The sequence below is a fragment of the Miniopterus schreibersii genome (genome assembly GCF_964146895.1).
Source record: "Miniopterus schreibersii genome assembly, chromosome: 2".
NCBI classification, from domain to species: Eukaryota; Metazoa; Chordata; class Mammalia; order Chiroptera; family Miniopteridae; genus Miniopterus; species Miniopterus schreibersii.
This window is the reverse complement of record NC_138102.1, coordinates 173,829,758-173,848,572: the sequence shown is the minus strand read 5'-3', so window position 1 is coordinate 173,848,572 and position 18,815 is coordinate 173,829,758. Positions and strand designations below refer to the sequence as shown.

Here is an 18,815-nt window from a genome sequence, read left to right as displayed (position 1 = left end):
TATGAGTCAGACTTTGAGGAAACAAACGGTCAGTACAGTGTAGTGCAAGGTAGAATTACAAATCAGTTAAGAGCACAGACACAGGGTCAAAACACCTGACTTGGAGGCCCAGCTCTACCACTTTAATAACGTAACTTTGGTCACCTTCCAGTCTGTTTGTGCACTTACACATGGAATTTTTCAATAAATACCTGTAACTATTTTCCATCCACAGTTGAGAATGCACTGATGTGGAGGGCCAACTGTATGCATTGATCTACACCATTTTATATAGAGGACTTGAGCATCCTCGGATTTTTGTATCTGCAGGGAGTCCTGGAACCAATCCCCAGCAGATACTGAGGGTAGTTAAGTTTTGGAGGAGTCCAAAGTTATACGCAGATTTTTGACTGTTCAGGGGGTTAGCACCCCTAACTTCCGCATTGTTCAAAGGACAACTGTACTGTGTGATCTCACTTATATGTGGAACTTTAAAAAGCTGAACTCAATGAAACAGAGTAGAATGGTGGTTATCAAGCTAGGGGAGTAGGGGAATTGGGAATATTTTGGTCAAATGGTACAAACTTCAAATCATAAGATGAATAAGTTCTGGGGACTAATGTATATCATGGTGAGTATAGTTAACAGTTTTGTGTTAAATACTTGAAAGTTGTTAAGAGTAGAACTTAAATGTTCTCACCGCAAAACAAAAGTGGGTCCTAGCTGGTGTGGCTTGGTTGGTTGGAGCACCGTCCCATTCACCAAAGGGTCACAGGTTTGATTTCCTGTCAGGGCACATACCCAGGTTGCCAGTTTAATCCCTGTTGGGGCACGTATGGGAGGCAACCGATCAATGTTTCTCTCTCTCTCTCTAAAAATCAGTAAAAACATGTCCTCCAATGAGGATTTAAACACAAAATGTGTGCTAGAGTTAATAGACATTAAATATTTAATATCAATTTAGTTTGTCTTGTAGACTGTGGCATAAGCTTTGAAGAATGTTTGGAGGATCTGAGTTTGTCAAAGTTACACAAGAATATTTAAATCAAAATTTTATGAAGATTGAAACTAATTGAACCTTGCCAGCTCACATAGTCCTCCACCTTGCACCTTCCTCTTTGTTCCCTCTGGTACCAGAAGCAGATTTGTGGGTTGTGATTGTGGGTTGATAATACTAGCTATCTCCAGGGCTGGGGGTCGCACTGAACAAGTGAATAAAGACCTTAAATGGTGAAGTTCATACTATGTGTTTTATTAGGCAGCAGCAAGTATGCAGAGCAGTAGGTATGAGGTAAATAGGTGAGGGGACTCTTTCTCAGTGCCCCTAGAAAGTTCTAGCTTTAATTTTTATTTAAACTTTATGTAATAAGTGAAAAAGGAGGTGATATGAGGACAGGTACAGTAAAAAAAAAATTTTTTTTAAATGTGTTTTTGTAAGAAATGCATACTAGAAAAGAGAGATCAAGCTAATAGCAGTGCGTTGAATAATCAGTTTCTTTCCAAGATAAACCTCAGAGAAAAGTGGGTGTATAAATCATGCTTTAAAAATAGCAGATTGCTAAGAAATATTTATGGAAAAGAGAAGCACGCAGTGAAAGCTTTTAAGGCAGTGAAGTAAAAATAATAGGTAGGAATACTGTCAATTTTTTTCTTTTGTTCTTATTAATTTTTCCCTTTATGTTAGGTTTTAGAGGGTCATTCAGATTTCATTAATGATATGGTGTTTGACCCCAAAGAAGGCCAAGGAATTGCAAGTGTAAGTGATGATCATACCTGCAGGTATGTTGCTCATGATACAAACACATTTTTAAAATTTCATTTTGTTTTAATAAGAATTACATTTTAAGCCCAGCCGGGCGTCGCTCAGCGGTTGAGCATTGACCTGGGATCCAGGCAATCTGGGTTCGATTCCCGGTCAGGGCACATGCCGGGGTTGTGGGCTCGATCAATGACTCTCATCATTGTTGTTTCTATCTCTCTCTCTCTCTCCTTTCCTCTCTGAAATCAATAAAGATATACTTTAAAAAAAAAAAAAAAATTACATTTTAAAAAATAGAGAAAATGTAACTTCTATAGATGCCCCACAAACTGATAATTCATTTAAATTGTAAGAGTGACATAAATGTGAGTTTCAAAACTGGTGAGTTAAGTTCTCATCCCAGTTTGGAAACTTCTCTTGGTGTCTCTCTGCCTCTTTATGGGTGTCTCTCTGCCTCTTATTTTATATTTGAACATTTGTGAAATCTAAATATATATTGGGTCAAATTCTCCAATATTGGACAAGATCAGTAGGATAATAAAAGGCAGTTGCCATATTGTGAAGTTATCTCACAGATCCTGTCTGGTAAGTTAGTGTTTAATGATGAATTGCAAATTTCATTTGCTAAAGCAAGACTCATGGGAAATTCGTGTTTTGACAAATTTAAAAGTCTCTATATAAGGTTTTCTGTACATATAATGCATTTCAGTATCACATTCTTCCACCCCACCCCCAGTTTGGAACAGGTGAAGTAACTACAACATTTAGTAGTACCTAAAGCTGGAGAATATCACGAGTAAAAAACAAGATGAAGAGCCCGAGTAGGAGGTGGAAATAAGCTGTGGAGTCAGGAGTGAAATGAGTGAATCAGTCATTATAGGAGTGTCAGTTGCTTCATTTCTTTCAACAGTACTGTGAGAAAAAGGAAAAAAACACTGTATGTTACTATCTTGCATTGTTTTAATGTTTGATAAGGCTATCACAAAATCATTAGTGTTTATAAACACTTGTACACATACAAAACTATTAAATATATGTCCTTTCACTTTGGAAGTAAAGCCACTATCTACTATTTAAATTTTAATATTTGTAATAGCTCATCTTTTTAAAGTTACAGAGTCCTAGGCCATTCTTTATGTACTGCCTGTTAAAATTTTCATGTCAGGGACATGAAAGATTTACATGACATTAAGATTCTAGGGCCTCAAGTATTATAAAACCAAGTTTATATATAGACCCAAAGAGTAAAAGGGAACATTTTTAAGATAAAAATCAGATTAGATCACTGGAAATAAATGGTAACACTTCAGTTCTCTAAAACATAGACTTTCCCAATCACGCATTTGGAATAATGATACCTGAGAAGGGGGAAGTGAATGTCTTTGCAGGCCAAGGATTCCCCTCTGATTAGTAAGAGCCACGAAGACCCGGATTACAGTCAGTGATCTGTGATTTTTTTCTTGTAGTAGACTTTGGGGTTTTTGTAGACTAGTAAAAGTGTCCTAAAACTTGGGGGGACTGACACAGGGTTTCCAACTTCTTATTTTGTTAAGTAATAAGAATTTTAAAAGTTCTACTGCCTTCTATTACCATAATTTTATGAGAGGAAGAGCATTATTACTTTAAAAAGGACAAAGGGCTTAACTTCAAAGTGAAGTTAAGCTTCATAAATTTAACTTTTTGAAAAAGTCACTATGTTGCCCATAATTGTCTTATTTTGCTGGACTGTGTTTTATGGTGTTATTGTTCAGCAAATACTTGCTCTCCCGCCCCCCGTGGAAGGAGATTTCCCCACTCTGTTGGGCTTACCCGTGTGACTTGTTTAGGCCATTTTAATACTGGCAGGTCAGACCCAAGCAAACACTAAGTGTTTTATTTGGTTTCACTTGACCTACTGTCCTCCATCTTTGCTATAGGATGAGCATGTCTTAGGTAGCTACTGGCCCCAGAATGAGAAACATTCTGGACCCCTCTGCTATTGTGAAGTAAAGCTTCCCACAGACCCAGGAGCAAGAAATTTATGCTTGTTTTTGTAAGCCACTGAGATGTTATTCAGATCTGCTACTTCTTTACTGACCTTCAGTTTAGTTACTGTTTTGCATGTCTTTTTAAGCATTGTATCACTTGCCTATAAAATGACTCCCTAGGTGACACAGGCTTTGACTATGATTGGATAAGGATTTCACCACTGACATGCAGACTGAGACTGTAGGAGGTATTGCTTTATTTAATAAAGTGATAGGAATGATTCCTGGGATGGAAATGTCTGTTTCCTCTGCCCAGTTGCATAGATGCCATTTGGATAGTGTCTTTACTCACAACTTGGCAATTCTGCACTTTGAGTTAATGAAGATTGTTGTACTGAAACATTTTTCTACTGTAGTTTTTCCCCTCAGAATTCCTTCTGTCCTTTGTTACTATGAGAGTGCATGATACTTCTCTTCCTTACTTTAAACTTCCTGACTTATTTGTGTCTTCTATTTCTTTTAAAAATCATATCTATATTGCTTACCTTTTGACCCAAAAACTTTGACTTTAATAGCCAATCATAACTTTCCTTTACTTCTAGCTGGCAAACTGAGCTCATGAATTCTAAATTTAACTCCCCAGCTATTGATAAAATTGAGCAATTCAGCCCAGCTGGCATAGCTCAGTGGTCGAGCATCAACACATGAACCTGGAGGTCATGGTTTGATTCCCAGTCAGGGCACATGCCCAGGTTTCGGGCTCGATCCCCGATAGGGGGCGTGCAGGAGGCAGCCGATCAGTGGTTCTCTCTCATTGTTGATGTTTCTATCTCTCCCTCTCCCTCCCTCTCTGTTTTTAAAAACATTTAAAAAAAAATAAAGGATTGAAGAGTACAGATATATAAATATACATATAATAACATGGATAAAACTTAAAAACGTTATGCTAAGTGAAAGAAGCTAGACATAAAATATTCTATGATTCCATTTATGTAAAATCTGAAGAATAAGCAAGTCCATAGAGAGAAAACAGGTGGTGGTGCCAGGACCGGGGAGGAGGAGAGAGAGGCGCAGCCTACGCAGGGGAATATTACATCATCGCGTGCGTGTAACGTGAACAGTCCCTCAATGCCAATTTTTAACGTTTTGTATATAAAGAGAAGAAGGGGTAATTTCTCTCTCTGAATTAGTACCAATTTTTTAAAAATAATTTTTAAATGCAGTATTTTGATCTATACATGTTTACTGATGTTTGACTTTGGCATTTCCAAAAGAGAGACAATATTATAATCAGCTAGATTTATAGCCTTAGGAACACCATTTCAAAGCGATCTCTCCCCTGAACTGGTTCATAAAGTTTATGTATTTTATTGAACATTGTCAAGTTCTGAATCACACAGAATAAAGATAGTTCTCACGTGCACGTGTATGTCAATCCATTAAAAAGGTTTTCATCTTTGGTTATAGAGAAGAAGTAAATGTATACAAAATAAATCAATAGATTAGTTTATTCAGTCAGCAAATATCAAGTGCCTACCTTGTGCCAGTCACTGCTAGACACTCAATCAGTGATTTATTTTTAAACTGTGAATAATGGTTTCAGAACCATTTTAGGCTTCTCTGAGACTGCCAAAGGTAATTTTCCTCATATAAATGCAATATTAATAAGTAAATATTGCTAAGTATTTTATTGAGTGCTTTACTGTATGCTCACCACTCTAAATGCCTTTGTCTATGTAAATTTCTTTAATTTTACAGCTCTGAGATCGGTACTGTTTTTACCCTTGTTTTACAAGGTGAGGATACAGTTATAGAGAGGCTATGTAACTTATGGACCGTGACTTAGTTGTTACCTAGAGTAATGAGAGTATCAGGCAGTCTAGCTCACCTGCACTCTTAAGTCACTCACTCTTCTGCCTGAGTGACAGTTTCCACCTTTATCCTGAGAAGATGGTATTTGTATCTGAGAATATTTTAGATCTTTATTTCTTTACATTCTGTAACATAGCTATTAAAACTGTGAGCCAAAGTGCTACTCATATGATAGGTTAAATTTTATATGACATTTCATCTAGTTTTAGTATTCTGTAATCTGTGCAAGTTCTTAAGAAAACTGAGTTCTCATTTAAGTCAGTGGTTCTTTGTCAGTCCCAATACCCACTTTTTTAACAAATCTTTTATGATACCGTATAATCTTAATGAAACTCATAGAAAATATAACCTATCAAAATATATTGTAAAAATTATAGTACTTTAGTTGTATAAACATTTCTATAAAAAGAAAACAGGGCATATATATATATATATATATATACACACACACACACACACACACACACACACACTCAAATATGGCTACATAAGAAGACATAGTGAGATAGTCTTTGTGCTGTTTTACAATGAATAAATTTAAATATCAGAAAAATGTAAGGCAGAGGCAAGACTGCCAGGTCGAACAATTCCAGGGCTATGGTTTGCATAGAGTACAATATAAATAGTGCCATCTGGAGTTCTGCAGTGTCATAGCCCTGAGTAAATTTTGATATTAGGATAAAAACTCATGTCCGTAGTAACAAGAAAACTAAATATGGGAAGTGAAAGAGGGAAATAGTGTTAATCAAAGTAGAGATAACATGACAAAACAAATTATAGGATGTCGAGTTGAGAAAATAAGCCAGTTTTCATATGGATACTATCAAAATTATTTACTGTTTTGTTGTAGGATGGAGTACTAACAAAAACTGCAAAAAGCATCTCTTATCTTGAAATGTGCCTACCTTTTCAGGTATTTCTAAATTTCACTAGGACATTTAAAAGTCATGTAGAATGTCTAGCATCCTTGTTTCTCATCCACTGAATGCCTGTCGTACTCCAATTCTTACAATCAAAAATGCCTTGGGTATTAGAATCACCACCTGTTGAGAAGCATTGATTTAGATAATAGTATGTGACCAGGCACTATTCTAAGTGTTCTGTATGAATTTAATCCTCAAAAACCTTATATAGTGTGTTCTCTTATTATTCCCTCTTTTTACAGGGAGGATCCTGGGCAGTCTAGTTCCAAAGTACTACATATACTGTTTCTACTTGAAGGTTCTTTAAGAAGCTTTAGTCTTTTTCTGTTACTGAAAAAGCAGATGCTCATATTGCCTGTGTATTCTAATCAAAATCACCTGTCATGTAGGGCTTAATAGATTGATAGAATTGTACTTAGAGTCATGTCTACAGAAGTGTTATCTTCTACTTATGAAGAATTTATAATTTTTTTTTTTTTTAAATATATCTTTATTGATCTCAAAGAGAGGAAAGGAGAGGGAGAGAGAGAGATAGAAACATCAATGACGAGAGAGTCATTGATCAAGCCTGCAACCGGGCATGTGCCCTGACCGGGAATTGAACCCTGATCGCCTGGATCCTAGGTCGACGCTCAACTGCTGAGCCACGCCCAGCCGGGCGAGAAGAATTTATAATTTTTGAAACACTCTAGTAAGAGTTCTTGAAATGAAGCCATCATGTCCTTCTTCATACTTCACAAACTCAGTTTTCAGATAAGGGAAGTTATTCTCAAGTAGACCACTCTGGCCTCTTCACTAACAAAATATTTTGCAGAGCCAGCCATGCTTTACTCCCTTAGAGGCATCACAGCACCTAGGAGCGTCCTGTTGTGGTAGGTGCTCAGTGAATAGGTGAAGGAAGAGATATCTGTATCTATCACCACGTCTTTAGAACAAAAGATGCTGTTACCAAACAAAGCATCTGACAGGAGATGTGTTTAGTAAAGAAATTCCGAGTAAGTCATGGAATGGGATTGCTAACCATTCAGCCTCATGTTCTACACCATTTCTATTACGGTCCCTTATCATGTCCAGCATATGAAAACACATATACAAACATGTACACATATCTACGTAAATATCTGTTTGTGAGTATGCACATGCATGGGAAAATGTAAATACTAATATTTATATTTAAGATCAAGTGTCATCAAAAGAAAGTTAAAATTGTTATGATATTTGAAAAGTAAATAAGTACATATTCATTTAGAAAGATTTATTATCTCCTACCTACAAAAAAGCCTTAAGCTTATTATTTTAAAAACTCACTAATACAGAACATCTCATTCCCCATCAGTGCCAAATAGCAGATGTTCTTGTATATTAAAAACAGTACGGTTCTGTAAGAGCAAGTCAGATCAACAAGTAATTATTAAACATGTTTAGTATAGCCAACATTTAGTTCTCTGGGGATACAAAAGAAATAGAAGACCCAGTACTCACTGTAACTACAAAGGATGTCAGAAGTAAATCCCTTTCCTCCTCCTCCCCACCAGTAATCTCTTAAAATATTACATAAAATTTATGGTGAAAGAAAATTGGCTTCTAGAAACTAAAGAATTCTTAGTTTAAGATGAAAATAATAGAGGCAAGTAATGTGCCATTCACTTTGACTATAAAGCATGGGATATTAGTAGTTGTCGTGTTCTAGCTGTCATCATTTTTAAAAAGAATGGGAGGAGTGGGATATAAAAAATAAAGAGTAAGTTTATTTTTTAGGAATATAACCAAATCACTAGATAAGGGAATACTCAGTTACCTAAGATATTCACTAAGCCAATAGTATCAGTTTTTGAAAGTTTTTGTAAGAGGAAAAAGGAGGTTTATCAGATGTCTTCTGTGTACCCCACGCTAGCTGAGTTCTTTCCACATTACCTCTGTTCATATATATTTGAACAGTCTTCAAGACCCAGAGTTAAGATGGAATGTTCCTTCCCCACCCTCACCCCAGTTGGGATCACAAAATACGTGATTTATTTAAAAATAGTCCTGTGGGAAACAGGAAGAAGGGAACTGAAAGCCTTCTTTAGGTAGGCCAGTGAAGCATCCCTGAGGAGGTTATCCCCATTTAGAAGCAAATCATGCCTAAATAATTCTAGATGCAAAGAGAAATCAGGAAAGTTTATGTTATTCATTAGAATGTTATGGCTAAATAAAGTTCTCTGCCTGTCTTCTAAAATTCCCTCTAATTTTTGTAACATTTTAATTATTGCATAGTTCTAACAGGAACTTTAAGAATGAGATAAAATAGTTTGTGTTGATTTTGGTAATAGTTTACCTCCAGCTAATGGAACATAAGGATTCTGTCTTAATTAAGAACTATCCAAAATTTATACTAAAACCTGTTGATCACATTTGCAGATATTTTAATTTAATGAAATGGAATCATATGTTAATGAAAGATTATACTAGAGTAAAAGTAATAAAGTGACGAAAGAATTTTCTGAAATTTTATATAGTGGTGTACTGGTAACACCACTGTCTAGTATTCAATTCTTTGTTCTCTCTCGTGCCTGTATAGATGAAATACAAAACCTCTGCTTGATAAAGTGGATTACCATATCAGTGATTGCAGTAATTTAAGCCTGCTTTATGGGGCCCTCATGTGGTTGCAGTAAGTGAATTATGTACATGAGAATAATATCCATAAACACGTTTTAGGTTTATTTTCAAAGTCTTTTTATCTGACTGATAGGAGTACTTTCCCTCATTTATAGCATATAATCAAATTTTAAATTTTTAAGTATATCAAAATTTTTCTTAGAAATAATGAAATGCTAATATTCCCTGGTAGCTTTACTGGTGTTTGTATTAAAGTTTATGTTACTTAAAGGAAAAGTCCTTTTACTCTGAATTCCTTGAAGATGAAATCATTACATAATATCTGAAAACTACCATATGGTATTTTTTTGCAGTTGAGAGTTTAATTTTGAGGTTTATTTTTAAATGTGACAAAATTTTCGACAATTCCTATCCTTCAAAAATCTACCTGTTCGATACATGGATGCGGAGGACTGATGGTTGCCGGGGCGGGGTGGCGGCGGAGAGGGGTCGGGAGGAGTTGGGAGATTAGGTGGAAATAGTGAAGGGTATAAGAAGTACACATTGGCAGTTACAGAACAGTCACGGGGATGTAAAGTACAGCACAGGGAATCTAGTCAATAATATTTTAATAACTGTGTATGGTGCCTGGTGGGTACTGGAAATATCAGGGGGAGCACTTTGTAAAGTATATGATTATCTAACCACTAAACTGTATGCTATACACCTGAAACTAATACAAAATAATATTGAATGTAAAGTGTAATTGAAAACTAAAATTTAGCTCGACCGGGCGTGGCTCAGCGGTTGAGCGTCGACCTGGGATCCAGGCGATCGGGGTTTGATTCCCGGTCAGGGCACATGCCCGGGTTGCGGGCTCTATCAATGACTCTCTCATCATTGATGCTTCTATCTCTCTCTTGCCCTCTCCTTTCTCTGAAATCAATAAAGATATATTTAAAAAAAAAACAAAAAAAACCACTAAAATTTAAATATATATATTTATTTATGTAAGTTAAATAAGATATTAATTCTCCTCTGGGGTGACCTCAGGTAGTGTCTTACCTCTGTGATGATAAACTTGTAGTAAGTAGTAGTTGCTAAATTTGTGTATAATTTCAAGTAAACGAAGCAACAACAAGTAAGCTATAAATTTTTTTTAAGCTCTCCAAGGCTTCATGAAGATATATGGTAGATTATTTTTTGCATGATATAGTTGGCTTATTAATGTTATGTTTGAAACAGGGCACTTTTTCTCTCTCCAAAACATACATGGCCTTTGATTATGGACTGTATTTTTGACTCATTAGTTTTAGTTATTGAAGGGTAATGTAAATCATGTGCAGTTATCCCTCATTTTCTTCCGTATAATTCTTCTTTATCTTAGATCAGTAAAATTTCTTCTAATCCATTCTTTTATCATTAATACTACTAGTACATTAATACTACTTGGTTAGTAGTCTGGAGTACATATATTTTAAAAAAGCAGAATTAGTCTAATCTTATTTCTGAATATATTTCCAACACTGACACATACTGAAGCACCCTTTACAAAATTCTTATTTTGTACTATTATACCATTTTGTTGCCTCCAATGGTAAGGCTTTTTGCCTAGCTATCAGAGTCCTTCATAGTCTAAGCCACACACTGACAGTTTATTTATTCACCAATCTAACCTACCACCATATCCACTGTCAAGATTTGTCCATCTAATCCCTAGATTTATGCTTTCAATTATAGTGGTCCCCCACTTCTGAACTCTTTTTGCACTTAAAACCAGATGTTTTAATACCAGATTATTTCATAATTTGTTTCACTTTTCTTTCTAATTGTAAGTTCACTTACTAAGGAAATACACCATGTCTGCTCCTTTTTTGAAGCATCCATAGCATGATGAATAATTTAGTGGTTAATTATTTCAAAATGAGAGGGGGAAAAGCTTTATTTTGCCATCACAAATTCAGTGAAAAATATGTTTCTTGTCTGTAAGTGTTGGAGGTCCCTTTCCTACACCCAGTAACATTGTAAAGTGTCTTCTCATCCTTATAATTACATCTTGGTATTACTTTTGTTCTTGCTTTTATATTTAATTAATACAGTGCTTTATATGATCCAGCCATGTCTTTTAGATTGTGGTTTGTATTTTTTGCTTTACTAGTTACAGAGGGCCAAATGGACACAGATGTGTCATTTAATGTCATCCATTCCTCCTTTGTCTGTGTCGTCATAAACATTTGGTAGCAGAAATTTCCTTATACAATGAACTCCCTAACAGACAATGAGCTGCCTATTAAAAATAGAGAACAAACAAATAAAAAGAACAGAGTATTACCCAGGAAACTTCCCTTTGAATTCTCAGAGGAACATCTCCCTCTGCTAATTTTCAATTTAAAAGGCCCTTAAGAATATCTAGGATCCTCAGTATGCCAACAACCAATTTATGAAATCTTTGTATTAATTAAATGGGACAACTGCATTTAAATAATATATGGTAGAAATACTTAATGTTCTGCTGAAAAGTACTCAGTCTGAAATGATTTAACAATAAACTACCAAAAGTAATTCATAATCTTAGATCGGTATAACTCTTTACATTTTACGAGTAAATCTGCGAGTTCTGTTAGGACTATAGAGTGGTGAGGGGTTAGAGATGTTTGTTATAATTATAGTCAAATTGGGTCATTTTATTTTACTAGAAGAGTGATGCCCTTTAATTCACTCTATATTAATGGCTTCTTAATATGTCAGCAGATTAACTTTACCTTAAAAGCTTTTTTTTACTTTGAAATTTCCTTGCAAACATTTAAGTACATATACTCATATGTTTCATATAGCTCCTGATTTTTGATCAGGGTAGTTTAATTTGATGTTATATTTTTATAAATGGTGTATTATCTTTCTGTATGTTTGATTATATGTATTAAAAGGCTGTGAACCCTTACAGGTTTTCTCGTTTTGTGATGTACCACTTTTCTGAAAATTATGTTTCTGTGGTTATAACTAATTAACTTTTAGGTAATTTTATTTATGATAAACAAATTTATTAACAATATTTTTTGAAATATTAAAATATGAATTTCCAAATTTATGGATTTCCCCCCCCCCCATTACATTGGAAACTCTCTTATCTGACATTGTCTAAACCTACAGTTCCTTAGATAAGCAAAAAAGTGAGTAAATTCAGGAAATCATTTTAAAGGAATGTCTACCTACCTTGTTTTCATATATAACATACATATGAAAATCTGTCAACTTGCCATTTGCCAACCTTTTGACATGAGGCCAAGGCTTTCTCTTTCCTTAAGTTATGAGACCATATACTAGTTTTGGGAACCTCTTTTTTTGCACAAACCACACTCATAATACAGTGCCTACAATGAAAACACTTGCTAAACAGTCTTAATTCAAATATATCTAGATTTTTATAACATTTATGGCTTAATCTTTTGTAACTGTCACACATGCCTAATTTAAGAATGTTTTTTAATTTAGATACTTAACCTTTAGTTAGTTGCCATCAACTTCGCTTCACTGAAATTGCTTTCACATTCATGTTCTGCAGCTTGTATAGTACTGTAGAATTACATGAATGAGGATGGGTTTACGTCACTCACAAACAGTGGCTTGCTAGCAGTGAACTCATAGTCCCTCTTGGTATGCCTACAAAATGCACGTGTTAGAATATTAGAAAATGGCTTTCTTTTTTCTCAACAGTTCTACAGAAGGGCAAAGGAAGAGTGTCAGAAGGAGGCCAGTTAAGAGAGTGTGTACTATATAAATTGCGTTCACTACATTTTAAAACTGATGCAAATTTACCCATACATTGACACACGAAAACATAAAGTGCAAGAAAAAGGGGGTGATTTGAGAAATCTACCTTACAAATAAGAGGAACTAAAAAGTTATACCTTTGCCATTCAGACAAATGATTATTTTAAGATTGTTTTTGTCAGAAAATGTGTTAGAGGAAGTTTAGGCTTTTTCATTTGTTAATTAAAAAGAAACATGAGAGAGAGAAAAATGAGGTACAGCCAATTTGGAAACCTATTTGACAATACCTGCTAAAGCTGAACATATTTGTAAGCTATTATCCAGCAATTTCACGCCTAGGTATGTACCCAGGAGGTGGGTTGGTGTGTGTGTGTATAACGGGGTACGTGGGTGTGTGGGTGTCTGCATTTACTGAAAGACATACAAGAAATTTTATAGCGACATTATTGGTAATGACCCAAAATTGGAAACAACTGAAATGTTTATCAGCAGTAATGTGGATAAATACAGTGCAGATTACTTAATGGAATACTTCCTACAGCAATGAGACTGAACAAAATACAACATGCAGCTATGTTGGTAAATCTCACAAAATCTGATGTTAAATAAAAGATACCAGACCAAGAAAATATGTACCATAAGATTCACTTTTATGATCTTCAAGAGGCAAAAGTAAACTATCGTGTTAAGAGTCAGGGTAGCGGGTACCTTTTGTGAGAAGACAAGGCAATGTGACCAGCAGGAAGCACAGGATGACTTTTGGAGCTCTGGAAATACTGTTTCTTAAGTTGGGTACTGTTTTCTCTGAGTGTGTTCTCATTGAGCTTTATGCTTAAGATTCTTGTGTGTTTATTATGTATGCTGTACTGTAAAAAGTATTTTAAACAAAAGAAATGTGACTTAATCTGATGGAACTGTTATTAACTAGATGAGTCATATAGTAAAGACACAGAAAAATGAGTTGAGCTCCACAAAAGGATTTGAGAAGAACTTAATTATGGAATCTATCAAAAAGGGAAATAAGGCTTAACAACCTAAAGTGCGCCATCTGTAGCTAATTTAGTTTTGATAACTCATTTCATCCCAATTTGTTGTATTATGCATACTTGGTACTTGGAGTATGCAACCACTGAGAATTATTTAATAAGCATATAATTATAAACCATAAATCATTTCATCCTAGTCCTATAAAGTAATCTGGATCACTCTCCTCATTTTTAAGTAGGTTTTTATTTTAATAAGTGTCAGGTTCTGTTCAGGATAAAATACTGTGAAAAAAATTGGTTTATTGGACATGAATACACTTCATAAACTGACCTGTTTCTTTAGACTATCTTTACCCATATTTCCTACCTCTGGTTTTCTTCATTTGAAAGGGGGGGAAAAAATCATGAAAATATTCTGGTATGTATTCAATTTATATAATTGCAAACAAAAATCAAATATGTATTAGAATAAGATCAAAAGAATGGAGCCTTTAAACCATTTCCTCATGGTCTCTCACTGCATTTACAAGACAGATTTCTACTATTTCAATCATGATAAAATACATGCCAGCCAGGTACTTTACCATACAAAAGGCAAAGGAGAAGAAAGAAATATTCAGCTGCCACAATTAATTATCTTCACTATGGGGAATGAAACACAACTGCAGAAACCCTTGGTAAAAGTGATTCACCTCTTCAATTATATTGTAATTCTCTCCCTTATATAGTACATACAGATGAAAAGTATTCATTTGGCAAGAGAAAAAGTATGGTTCTCAGTTATCTAATCAAGTACATAAACATTGTGAAAAACATTTATGTTAGTTTATATGTTACTATAATATTTCAGGATTGGAGACCCTATAAGTTCTTCAAGGAAGAAAAAATATTTGGAATAATGTGTTTGGTACAGAATACTAGCATTGTTCAGTAAATATGTCTTCTTTCATTGAAATAATTTTTTGCCTAGACTTTAAAGATATATTCATTTGCCCAGCCGGGCATGGCTCAGTGGTTGAGCATCAACCTAGGATCCAGGAGATCAGGGTTCAGTTCCCAGTCAGGGCACACGACGGGGTTGTGGGCTTGATCCCCAGTTGGGGGCGTGCAGGAGGCAGCTAATCAATTACAACTCTCTTATCATTGACGTCTCTCTCTCTCTCTCTCTCTCTCTCTCTCTCTCTCTCTCTCTCTCTCCCTCCCTCCCTCCCTCCCTCCCTCCCTCCCTCCCTCTCTCCCTCCCCCCCTTCCTCCCTCCCCCTTCCTTTCTCTGAAATCAATAAAGATATGTTTTTTTAAAAAAAAGATATACTCATTTGTTGACATTTTTTATGGTTCCTAATGAGGTATAAACTATAAAACCTAGAAGGAAAAGTCCTAGGCATTCTAACAAATGAATTCCATTAAGGACCAGAAATCTGTGGGCACTTTGCCAACCATCCACCAACTTCTGTCTCCTGCCATGCTAACTCTATGCCGCACTCTGTACCAATGAGATGTAATAGTGGCCAAGTGTGAATGAGCTGAAAACTAGCGGTCTGGGTGGGGAATAGCACTTCTCACAACAAAGTGAGATTTCTGAGTTTTTATCTCCACGTGGGATAGGAAAGCAATTGAGAGAGAAAGCCAAGTTAGTGATTAGCTTGGTCCTTGTTACTATGGATTTGGAAGTATTGAAGAGAGGGAGAGTGGAAAGAACCAGGTGTTTTTTCCTTTAATGTGGTAGCTATCAATCAAGGCCACCTTTGAGAAAGAGAACTGGGAAGTAAGCCAGATCAAAAAGCATAAGACAGGAATTAGTCCCCGATAGGGAAACCCAGAGGCAGAAGGAGTAAGTAACCAGGAAAAATTCCTTGTGTTCCTAAACTCACACCACCTCATACTAGCTTCCTTATATATTATTTTGAAAATGGGAACCACTGAGTGTGTGTGTGAGTGAGGTACCCTTGATAGAAACTATTGTTAATTGAAATGACTACTGATGTAGGAATGCAGCCTGAGTAGTTTGAGATTCTGCCCACAAAATAAGGAGTATACGAATAATTTGGTTACCAGTGTTGTCATGTTAAATGAATTAAAGAGAATATGTATGTGACTGTTTTTCCATGGTTCAGTATGGAAAAAGTTAAATTCTTCATACTACTTTCACAAATGTCTAAAATAATTATAATTAGGTTATAATTTTCTTTAAAAGATATGCTTTAAGTACAAATGTCTACCTTATAATCTTTAGCCTTGAATAAATTCATTGAAATTTCTTTATTTAGTGATATATCAAAAATATTTAAAATTATATTCCTTTTCTTTTCTTAGGATTTGGAACTTGGAGGGAATACAGACATCCCATTTTGCTCTTAACTCCCCTGGAATGAGTGTGTGCTGGCATCCTGAGGAAACTTTTAAGGTGGTTATTTATAACAGCTTTCTTTTATCAAGCTGAAAAGATATATACATGCGTAATACATGCACACGTGGATGGGAAAATCAATGACTTTTTACACCTCAGACTCTAATTGTCACAAATGCATTTACTCTAGAACACTTACCTTCAAAGTTCTATATAGTTAAGTTTTTATTTGACAACCATCATCTGTAAATGGCATTTATTCAGAATACACTTTTCCTGCTCTTTGGTAAATTACAATCTAAAAACTGATGCCTAAACTATCTAGTAGCAGTATTCATTTAAAAAAAAAAAAAGTTAAGTCCATGCTGTGAACCATAGTTATAAACAGAAAGCATCAGTGGCTTGCAGCAAATCTGACCTAACTGTATGATAGTCAATTCCTATTCAGAGTAGAGCTTTCTAAAACTCTAAACATATCGCTTGGCCCTAACTCTTATCATTGAGAAGATGGGAGCCACACAACAAGAGTTCTCTTGTTTGCCAGTATCTTTTGCATGTCACTCTATTTTATTGTTCCCTAGAATCTAAGAAGTTACCACATTCATCTTCTTAAAGTTAATCCTTCAGTTATTTAGAGCTGATGCCAGTTCCTTAAGCATCCTGTGTTCACAGGTCTCTGATGTATTCATATTTCTTTTCCATTGACTCTTTTCTTTCCTCATACTTACACAAAAAGATAAGCTTGATTAGTTATAGCAAACACATAATATTTACATATACTTGGCCCATCGTCAGCGTTTCTTGTATGTTATCAGCTCATTTACTCCTCATGCCAGCCTTGTGATATAGGTACTGTGGTGAGCCTCATTACAGATAAGGAAACCAAAGCTTAGAGAAGGTAAAGAACTTGCCCAAGGTCACACAGCTACTAACTGGAAGAATTGGCATTTGAACCCAAGCAGCCTACTCCATAGTTCGTGCTCTTAACCATTACAATCTTCTGTGTCCCCGTTTAATTTCAGTCTGTCTTCACACCTTTTATTTGTAAATGTTTGAACCCTTAACTTCAGTTCCTCTTTCCCCATTTCTTGGTCTAGCACTAAAATCTCATTCAATCTCTACTACTCCTCAGAAGTCATCAGTGATATTTTTAACAAATCCAGTAGGCTTTTCCATTCTTAATCTCAAGGCAGCTTTTTACACTGTTACTTCTATCTTGAAACCCAGCTCACTTGATCTTTAAAGCTGCACTATTCTAGTCGCCGTGAGCATCTTCCCATGTATCTTCCCTTTTTCTTTCTCCTAGGCGCCCAGCCTGGCTGTGCTCTTTATGTCATGCTGCCTTCCGTTCTGGAAACAAACTTATGTTGCATAAGATTGTGTAACACATAAATATCTCTCTTTTGCTAGATACACACTTATCTATCCTTTCTAGACAATAACTTAAGGGTAACTTTTCCCAGAATGAATCCTTAGGCTGATTTATTTCTGGTGACTATACATTATTTAAAACTATACCAAATTTTCTTGAGTTTTATTGCCAACTTTCTGTACATTTTAAAAAATATATTTGATAAAGAGCTTTACATAGTCTTTCTTCCTTTGCATTTGATCTTCCACTTAGAATATATGTAGATGTTTAAATTTTACTATATAAATTGACTCTCTGCCTACTTCTCAAATTTGGTGAATTAGTTGGTTGAATTTTCTTTATTTTCCTGTCTTACAGCTGATGGTTGCAGAGAAGAATGGAACAATCCGATTCTATGATCTTATGTCCCAACAGGCTATTTTATCTCTTGAATCAGAACAGATACCATTAATGTCAGCACACTGGTGTTTAAAAAACACCTTCAAAGTTGGAGCTGTTGCAGGGAATGATTGGTTAATTTGGGATATTACTCGATCCAGGTACTTTCTTCTTACATTTATTGCTTACCAAAAAATCAGTTACTATTATTAAATGATCCATTGAGCCATTTTTGTATACCTGGCCCTCACTGTAGAGCAAAAGCTAGTCTCTCCTGTAGAAGGGCCAGAGCTGTGGGTTTTTAGATAACATAGCTGGGCATCTGTGCTTTGCAGATTTACGTTGAGTATAACCCAGAAAGAGCAATGCAGAGGAGGAACTCTTTGAGCAGTGTATACTTACATTGAAAAAAAACAGAAATAATCTGACCATGTTGAATGATTGTGTTTTGTAACAGTTCTACATCATGCTATGTCTTCATCATATTTCATCGACTTTAATCCTGTGCTAATTTGGGATTTTGTCACAGTTTAAGTATATTGGCCATTGTGTTTTTTAAAAAGAAAATACCTTTTAAACCTTAATTTAAGTTCTTCTACTTGAGACCAGCACTTAATTCATAAAATCCAAAATGTTGTCTTCTAGTTACCCTCAAGTGAAGAGACCTGTCCATGTGGATCGAGCCTGCATGTTTAGGTATTTTACCTTTTTGTTGGAATTGTCATTTTATTTTTTTAGTCTGATTTCTTTGTTCATGCTCTGCCACCACCTGGAGTACTTTCCTAATCCTCCTCTTTGCTCTGGGTTTATGTTTGCTTGTTTGTTTGGGGGTTGTCTTTTTTCTCTGATAGTTTTATAAATGGTATTTTGTTTCCCTAAGT

General features: G+C 35.3%; 1 protein-coding gene across 3 annotated transcripts in view; it reads left to right on the top strand.

The window, feature by feature from the left end:
* NUP37 (nucleoporin 37) overlaps nt 1-18,815 on the top strand; it is a 33,665-nt gene that overhangs the window by 9,784 nt on the left and 5,066 nt on the right. For 2 of the 3 annotated variants that reach the window (XM_081128845.1, XM_081128846.1), the window contains exons 5-8: nt 1,664-1,758; nt 16,151-16,241; nt 17,914-18,095; nt 18,580-18,630. In XM_081128845.1, coding sequence (XP_080984971.1) covers nt 1,664-1,758; nt 16,151-16,241; nt 17,914-18,095; nt 18,580-18,630 — 419 coding nt within the window. The remainder of the gene's footprint in view (nt 1-1,663; nt 1,759-16,150; nt 16,242-17,913; nt 18,096-18,579; nt 18,631-18,815) is intronic. The other variant, XM_081128847.1, reaches the window with a different exon arrangement.